At 41.8% G+C, this 9,598-nt stretch overlaps 1 protein-coding gene across 1 annotated transcript; it reads right to left on the bottom strand.

The window, feature by feature from the left end:
• Positions 1-112: 112 nt before the first annotated feature.
• On the bottom strand, positions 113-9,049 carry shisa4 (shisa family member 4). The gene is made up of 5 exons (XM_076740632.1): positions 8,656-9,049; positions 5,960-6,137; positions 3,710-3,846; positions 3,430-3,621; positions 113-2,817 (listed from the first exon to the last, which is right to left on the bottom strand). The coding sequence occupies exons 1-5, from the start codon at positions 8,738-8,740 to the stop codon at positions 2,777-2,779; spliced, it is 633 nt and encodes a 210-aa protein (XP_076596747.1). The 5' UTR covers positions 8,741-9,049; the 3' UTR covers positions 113-2,776.
• Positions 9,050-9,598: the final 549 nt, after the last annotated feature.

Raw genomic sequence — 9,598 nt, 5'->3', positions numbered from 1 at the left:
TTTAACATTGTTTGGAGGTGAATACAGACATCTAGTGGTCAAAATGATGCAAACCCCATTCCAACATGTCATCGTTAAACATTTCCTGGAAACAAAAAGACACAGCAGACAGTTGTACTTTACATTCCAAAGTTAAATTTTATGTTAATAGAAATAAAAACTTTTCACTCACTTTATATTACAATGTCATACCACTGATATGACAACAGACAAAAGCCACCTAGACAAGTTATTTTGCCAAACTGACGCCAGTTTCTTTAAACACACTCATGGAGTTGGATTAGAAGCGCAGATAAACGGAAACATCATTGAGCAAATGTTATGTCAAACTACATATGAAAGCATCTTACAAAGAAAAGTCCGGTGTTCTCTTTGTGCTTTACAAAGGCTCAACAAATCTGTACATGTGGACATCGCCATCGGAGGAAACAATTTATGCTGTAAACTATCTGGAACAGGTCTTGTCTGATTCATTGCATGGTTTAGCAGTGAGACAAGATACAGCAGTGAGGAAAAGGTTGCCCAGGCGTCTCTGCTCAGCATGATAACAGTGTTTTTAATATGTGTCTCACTAGACTTATATATAAATTACCCCTGAATAAAGACAATCCAGGCATCACCTACGAGTCCTCAGACAGCTAACTGTACAACACATGCTTGAGACGTCATGTTCTACAGTTCACACATTTTACAAAGGGGTTACAAAGGTTACAGGCCCTGACCTCGTTGGAACCCACATCTGCAAGAGTAAATTTAAAGGAATAGTTCGACATTTTGTGAAATACACGCAGCATAAGTTACATGCTGTTGTGTTGAGCTAATGCTAGATGAGAAGACTGATACCACTCACATCTATGTGGTAACATGAACATACGTTAGCTAGCTAACTGGTCCAGCTACAGCTGGTTAGCTTAATTTTGCACACAGACTGGAAGCAAATCCACCTACCAACAGCTCAGAAGCTCAGTACCTATCATGTAAGATATTTGTACACAGATATAAAGACAACAATGTAGTGTTTTACGCTGATATGAGTCACGCAACAGATTTTTCCAGGAGTCTCCACTTGTTGTGCCTTGCCACTGCACCCAGCAAGGAAATAGCCTATTCCGCTACACAAGTTAGCCTCCTCTAAAATGGCAAATTTTCATTTCTAGACTTAGGTTTGTGTACAGATTAAACAAAAAAGATTTAATGTTGATTTTATTAATTTTTTTTGTTGTTTTAGGGCAGAACCAGGCTAGCAGTTTCTCTGTGTTTCCAGTCTATCTTAGTCGGTTGCTAAACTAAGCTAACTGGCTGCTGCCTCCAGCTAACAGTTAGCTTGGCAAACGTTCATATTTACCATACAGACATTCGATTGGTGCTTATATTCTCTTAACTCTAAGCAAAACAGCAAATAAGCGTATTTCCCAAAATGTCAAACTACTGTTTTAAAGATCGGTGGTCAACAAAATCATTATTTTCAACAGTAGTGATTTTTGGCTTTGTAGCTTGTCCAGAAGGCGAGAACCCTTTCACAGTAAAAGGTAACCTTATCAATAATAAATACCTAATGGAAAGATGCCAAAATGCTAAAACATCATAACATAAGTTACAATAACAACACAGTGTGTTTAAAATAACCTGTTACAATATCATAAAATATTCAGCTGAAGAACAGATTTACAAAATATGTATTTAAATAGTTAATTTCTTTTTTCTTGATTATTGGTTTATTATTGTAAGGCGGGACGTTTCGTTTGAATCCAGCAGCATGACCTGCAACTCTCCTGACCTGATATGTTACAAGAAAAATAAACAGTTAACATGAATTTCACTGTAAAACATCCAACCTGGCATTATGGGATTAATCTATAGACTCGTTTCTAATTAATTCAAAACCAGAAAAGGAGCATGAGAGGACAGATAACTTTGACTGGGGTAGCATGCTGATGTTACATTACAATGGTGCAGGTAATATGCTACCATGAAGTAAATTAGTCAAGTCAGATACGAAAAAGAAGAGACAAAGCTGAAACTAACAGGTGACTAAAGGCTTCTTACACAGAATTAGTCGTACCATAAAATCCATTAGGCCATCTGAGCAAATTCAAGACAGTTTCTGACTGCCTTTGAGCCACACGTCACCTTTTTAATCAAACATGCGATTTGTTTTTCACTTTAGCCTCTATCACATTACAGAAAGAAATCTAGAAATAAACACATCATGTAATCATATTTGGAGAATGTTGATCAGCGACCAAGATGATCTGGAATGTAGCCTTCGGCAGTTATCAATTTATGGAAATTTAACAGAAGTGAAGACATAAAGCATTTTCCCTCTAATAAATGAGGAGGGAGCGCCCTGTCTTCAGGTGACACCCTGTCATTGAGGTGAGTGTGTCACAGCAGAAGTGGCAGCACAGAGAGGAGACGCCGGCCACATGCCTGCTCACTTTGGGATGGTGTGACGCCCTCTGTGAAACCCGCCAGGAGCGATCAGGCGTCAAGTTGCACAACACAATTTGACTTATGTAAATACTCCAGAAAAGTAGGACAATGTTGTAAATAAACAAACAGGCAAAACCCTTAAAGTGCCTCCTGTTCTCTTTCACAGGCAAACCACTGCTAGTCAAGCTGGAGTGTTTGAGTGTGGGTGTGTGAGTGTGTAAGAGAGTGTTGCTGCCTTCTCCTTTTGAAACAGTCATTTCTCTCAGTCGCTGTTGTTTCCCTCTTTGTGTGTGTGTGTGTATGTGTGTGTGTGTGTGTGTGTGTGTGTGTGTAGACGAGCCCATCAATGACCAGGATACTGCGGTGGAGAGTAAGGTGGAGGGGCTGAAAAATAAGTAGGTAGAAACATAAAATAAAGTCAGATTACGTAATATCATAATCGTATAATTCAGTGCGATTCATATGGACCACAGGGATCGCGCCCCCCCCCCCAGAGCTGCTCAAGATGGACAATTTGGCCTTGAGATGGCACTACTGGTCACATGCAGTCATTTTAATTAACAGGACTTATGCCCATGGTAGCATGCAATGGGAAACTTTCACCAAATTTCACGGCAGTCTGCCCTCTAAATCACAAGATATCTTGCATCAAAGTTGACCTTTTCCGCTGCAAGAGAACAGTGTCCAAATTAGAAAGCGTCCACCCACTGGGGAGCATGAATGTGAGCAGTAAAGTTCAGGACAAATTGCCTCTTAGCTTTTTATATTTCTTGTCAAGGTCTGAAGTTGGCGCTACAGGAGAGCTCAGGGGGGGGTCACCCAAACATCCTGTGGACCATAAATATTGTCAATGTATTTCATGGCAATCTGCTCAGAGGCTGTTAAAACATCAAAGAACCTAAAAGTCAACATATTATTAACCTGTTCTCTGCTGTTAGCAGGGCAATTTCTCCTTCTGATATCAGTGATCAATGAAATGTGGACATAATATCTTACCTTGGCTGTATGCAGGATCCATCAGGTGTGGTGGATAAGGTCCAGGCTGCATCATTGGGTACTGTGGGGGCATGCCAGGGTACTGGGGCGCCATTGGATAGCCTGCATGTGGATACTCAGAGGGTCCCAGTGGTTTTCCATAAGCGTCGTACATGGGCTCCACTGGGTAGCTGGCCATGGGGATCTGCTGGGCTGTGGGTCAGAAACACACTGCTGTGAGGGAAAACTATGACCTTATGATAGTATGCACAAGCGTGGACATCAAGGGTAGAGGTCTCACCATCATAAGGTGTCCTGCCCCTCTGCTGCCTTCTCTGGTAGAGGTAACAGCAGGAGCACATGAAGCAGCAGACCATGGTCGCAATGATGGCCACAAACAGGAGGATGGAGGAGGCAATGCCAGCTAAAGTGGTGGGGCTGAGAGGAGAGGAAGAACAGGACTTAAGTTACAAAGCACTTCTTACTTTGATCATCTAGCCTCACGCTGTTCCTCCTCCTCTTGCAGAGCATGACTCACTTTAGAGAAGATTAAAGCAGAGATGGCTGTGATGTGAAGCTCTGGATTCAGATGCACTGAATGCAACCACAGACTGACCCTGAAATCACATCTGAGTTAATGACATACACCCTACATCTCTCTAACAGATTCCGTCACCTCATAGTTTCAGCGAAGCAACAAAGCCCTCCATTTCAGCTCAGCCCCTGCCACCCACTGATCTGATCTCCCATTGGGCTTAATAAGCTGCAGGTTGTCTGCTCGCTTCTGGATAGTGATGGATGGTTTCCAGTGCTGTAGAGGGAAACTGCCATGTTGCAGTCTCTTTGGTACAAGCTTGCTTAGTCCAGCATTATCACGATCACTCACAGGGGACTCTGCCATTAAACACTACTGAAAGCACAGATAGCTGATGCGATAGAACGCCTAATGAGAACATATTACACTGTGGGGACCAAAGCAGGGTCATTAAGGAAAATGTAGCCAGCAGGACATTAGAACAGGCCAGATTAAGAGTGCCGAGACTTCAGTTTTTTAGGAGAAATTAGTGCAGAGTGGTGGTGGACAGATGCTTTCTATACATGTTAATGCAGTGCCTTGCCTTGGAATTTCTTTCCACGTAAATTCCCTTTCAACAACGAGCAACAAACTGCTTGCTTGTATGTGAGACTGAATGGATGCCACATCGCGATTATACTAAGTCTAAATCTAATCTCCACCTGTGTGCCATCCATACATCCAACACCAATTCTCACAATTCCTTTGTGGTTGCCTCTACATCATTTCCTCAGTGAGTGCAAACTGTAGAGATTGCATGTTCATTGGAGTGGTGCATCAACGCGGCTGCCATATTGGTACAGGGGAAGCGTGTGTAAGTCCATCAAGGTAGGAGGTTTACCCACAGTTAAAATCAAAAACTTGCTGAAATTTTCAAGCAATTTGGTTGTGATAAAATTAATGCCAGACACGGATACTTTGGCTTTTCATGCAAAAATACATATTTAAGATGAACTTACCCTGCATAATTAGTTTCTAATAAGTACATTCTTTTTTCTTAACTTCCTGTCATGATATAAATTTGTTTATAATTCTAGAAATAAATAAAGATTTAACCAAACAAACAAGATAGAATGATTTCACACAGCAAATTCAGAGTAAATTGAGTAAATGAAGTAAGGAACAGCAGCTCTTGTTCTGTTGCTGTTGCAGGGAGGCTCCAGAATAGATCTGAGGAGACGACACTTATATAATGAGCCCTTTTGTTAAGTGATGTCTGCCCACAGACTCTAGTTGTGGCCAATGACTTAAATCTGTTGCATTCAGTTAAAGAACAAAGAAATCTTGTGGATTCTAGTTGTTTACTTTTTACACTGCTTCCCGTGTTTCCTGGAGTAGCTGGCTAAAAACAGAACAAAAACACTACAGATTTACACTACCTGATCAGTATGAATTTCATATAAATGATATTGTATGCATGATGATATAAATGTATTTGTGCTGCTCATTTGAAGCCTAACGTATAGATGTCTGAAAACATTTCTTGTTAAGGTTTGGATGGTGCCCTGTATGCAGCATTAAGTGCAAGTCACATGCCTGTTTAAATGATAAACTGCACTGCTGTGGTTGCTTTTAGAGATGCTAACAGACGTTTTATAAACGAGCTACAATTTTGTGGCCGGAGCTGCAGAACGTCCGACCTCAGCTGCTAACACTGCTATCTGCACGCACAACATACTTCAAACCATCAAATTCCTTCACTTCAAGTGCAATTTTTCTGTTTAATAATTTAATGCAACTTCCTCGTCTCATCTTCACAGATACTTGGCGATGCGTCTCGCAGATCTTTTTGTGCAGACTGTGGCAGTGAGTTTCCACAAGCAGGATGTTAAAGTATCTCTCCGCCTTAAGGAAATGAAGGACATGCGATCCTGCAGTGATAGCCTCAGATTGTGAACACAAACACTGACTCCTGGTGTCGAGTAAATTAATAAATAAGTCATTAAATTAAAACCCTGCTGCTGCCGCCGCCCGCACCTGAACTGGAAGAGCATGCAGCGCTTCTGCTCCCGCTCTGTGATCATCTTGAAGGCGTCCAGGCAGCAGTAGCGCCGATGGCAGTTCCCACAGCAGAACGTGATGAGAGGGCAGTCGAAGCCGTTGTGCCAGGTGCCGTTTTTATCCACGTACCACAGACAGTCCTCGTTCCCACTGACTGCGAAACAAAGGCAATACAGAGTGTGAAGCGGGATGACACGACAGGGAAGATGATCAAAAGGGGTAAAGAAAAGAAGGAGGCAGAGGGAGAAAGAATGAAGGAAGCAGCAGGTCAGACAGACAGTTTGTTCTCTAACAGAATTTATCCTCCTTCTTAGTGTTACAGACGCGCTGTTGTCTCCGTTTTATGACACATTTTCAACGTGAGACGGTGCTTTGTTCTGCCTTCAGGAGAAAATAAATATTTATTTTGAACATGCACTGGCTCTTCTTTCTTTACATCTTTCCCATTCCAGGACAGACAGTCATGATGCATTATTCAACGGTTCCCCGTGGCAGAGGTTGAAAACTGATGAGGGCTCAAGTAAGGTACCCCGGAGATTTAAAGGACCTGTATGTCTGAAACAAAAATGAGTAGATTTATTCATTCTAGGACTGTGAATAAGGATTGTTTTCAACCTGGATTAATCAGACATTCCCTCCCTATTAAATGCCTAATGAAAACAGCACAAAATGCCTGTCACAATTTCCTGAAACTCAAAATGATGTCAACAAATGACTCGAATGAATAAATTGTTTTGTGTGATGTTCAAAAAACATTCAATTTACTCTGAAGGCAAAGCAGCACGATTCTCATATCTGAGAACCTGGACCCATCAGTGTTTGGTATTTTGCTTGAAAAATGATTGTCTCAATTGTAGGACAAGCTGCAGATTCATTCCCTGTCGATTCATCAACTAATTGATGTGAATTCAAACTTTGTTTTTACCACCGTAAAAGGACAATTTAATCAACACTTGTACACATGATCAACTCTCTTCAAAGGCCAGGAATGAAGCAAAACAAATAACCCCCAGATCTGTGATGTTACAGTTCTGTGGTCTGTTGGGAGACAAAGGTGTAAACAGTGACTGAGAAGCTGTCTTACAGAAGAATAAATACACAGTGCGTCCTGAAGTGAGCTGTGAGGAGCTGCTGTGATTATGTTTTCCACAACATAGAATTTAAGGCACGCTTAATTACAGCCTGGTCACAGCATCCACACGTGTGCAGGCAGCCGAAGGTCACACCGACTCGTACAGTCAACGTGAGTTTTCTCAACCCTAGAACATATAGAATATTTTTGACAAAACAATAAATCGATGCTGGATGTGAATTGAACAACACATTTCTCCTCAGGGAGCTGCTCTTCCTTGTTGAGTTGAGGATTTTCTAAGTGTATTAAACTGAAGGCAACTCCATTAGAGAGGATGCCTGCAGGACTGTGCTGAGCCAAGATCTATACCTTGGCTTGGCTCCCGAAGCAGTTTGGACTAATTTTGGATGTTGACCTTTGAGTGCTGGCAAAGCAAACACTTATTCTGCCATTTCATCTACGCCTCAATATTATAAAACCTATTATTGTGTAGTATCAGTTGTTTGGCTGTTTACACTACTGTATGCCAACAATGCTTGTTGAAGAATAGTTGAATAGAAGCAAACAACTACAACATAAATTCAGATTTAAATTACTTGTATGCTGATACTGTAATATTGTGCTGTTCATGTTGCTTTGTAATAATGATTTTTAGCAAACTTTGTGCTAAAATATAAATAAACAAGCAGTACTTTGAAACGTGTCTCATTGTACTTACTCATTAATACATTTTTTTTTTCAATCTCCAATTGTTTAACTGTTTATAGACTGAGTTTTTATCAACCAGTGGCCTGTATAAAATGTCCTGTATAAATAAAGTTTGATTGACTGATGCCTAACAAAGGTTTGAACTATATGAGATAAGCTGCTGAGTTAAACTACCGTCCGTGTTGGAAAATAAATATTTCTTTTTAATGATAACAACTATATTAGGGCTGCAACTAATGATTATCTCCATGCTCCATTAATCAGTCGATTATGTTCTCAGTTAATCCATTCGTCGTCAGAAAATAGTGAAAAATGACAGTTTACCATCAAAGAGGAATGAAGAAAACAGAAATTATCCACATTTAAGAAGCTGGAATCACAGTATTTTGACTTTTTCCCTTAGAAGAAATAGTAATAGCATCGCAATAGTTGACAACCAGTCTCTAATCGTCGTAGCTCTTGAAAACAAACAAACAAAAAGTAAGTTTAACCGAAAAGCTAACGTTACTGCCAGGATGATGTTAAAATATTAGCTACCAAACAATCTCTCCTATCTAAATTAGAAAACTAAACAAATAAACAAAACAATTATACAAAACGCATTAAGAGCAGTTCACGGACGACTGAACAAATGGAGGCTTAATGCGGCCGGACACTAAACAGTGACCGGTTTAGTGGCACTTATCCGGGCCTGGAACAGACGTCGAGGTTCCGGGTAAACAGCCAGAAAGCGGCAGCATGAGCTCATGTTGATGCCGTGAGGCTGCGGGGCGATGCGGAGACTGGCAGAGGCTGCTGCTCCGCTGGACCGCCCGAGAGACGTTCACGGGGCTCAGCCGTTAAACCGTCAGCTAGTGGCGCGCGGCCTGCGGATGGAGAGCCATAATCTTACCGTGAGAAGTGCAGAGGACGACGGTGAGCAGCGCCAAAGTCAGCGCGATGAGAGACATGTTGCCCGTCGCAGAGATCATCCTCATCCCAATTCAAGCCAAGCGAGGAGATTTTAAACAGGGACCGTTTTCATCGGTGTAAGGACGCAGGAAGAGGCGGACTAACGGTCCTTCTTAGACATGATCCAAACCAGGGAGCAGCGTTGGAGACGGGACGGCTTTGTCGATCGGTAACGTTAATTCATCCGTCGTAATGACACATCGCGGCTGTGACGCCGTTCAACCGGGACGAGGAGGATGATGCCTTTACGTGCCGCCTGGAACGTAGGATAAAATCTCCATCTGCCCAGCACCCGGCCGTGAAGATGCAGACCGCTTCAGCATGTGAGTCATCCTAAAGTACATTCACTGTATGTCAAGTGGCGCTAAGTAACAAAGTGACGTCATATGTACTCAAGGACTGTACTTTAAAACAGCTTTGAGGTAACTGTACTTGAACTGAGTATTTCCGTGTTTTGCTACTTTATACCTCTACTCCATAGCGTTTCAGAGGTAAATATTGTACTACTGACTCCACATACTCTGAGATATTGGATACTAAAATATTGTACCTCTTATCAAATCTTTTTAATATGCAATGTAAATATTAAAGTTCTTACTGGTGGATTATGGATGAACGATGACCTGGATGACCGAGAATCATCGCAGACATTCGTGTTATTGTTATGTTAAAATGAGCTCTTTGACTGTGAATAAAACCGTGGTGGTTATTTAGCCGGTATGACAGAGTATGAGAGAATACAGTCCCTATATTGCCCCATGTTTAGTAATAACTCTTGTTTACGAGTAGCGGTGAACGCACCTTCAGAGGTCAGAGCACCCCCCCCCCCCCCCCCCGCTCCGCTCCGCCCCGCCCTGGAGGAGAGAGACAGACGCGGCATAGTC

Source organism: Chaetodon auriga, chromosome 2 (genome assembly GCF_051107435.1).
Source record: "Chaetodon auriga isolate fChaAug3 chromosome 2, fChaAug3.hap1, whole genome shotgun sequence".
Taxonomy (NCBI): Eukaryota; Metazoa; Chordata; class Actinopteri; order Chaetodontiformes; family Chaetodontidae; genus Chaetodon; species Chaetodon auriga.
This window is presented reverse-complemented; position numbering and strand designations above follow the sequence as displayed.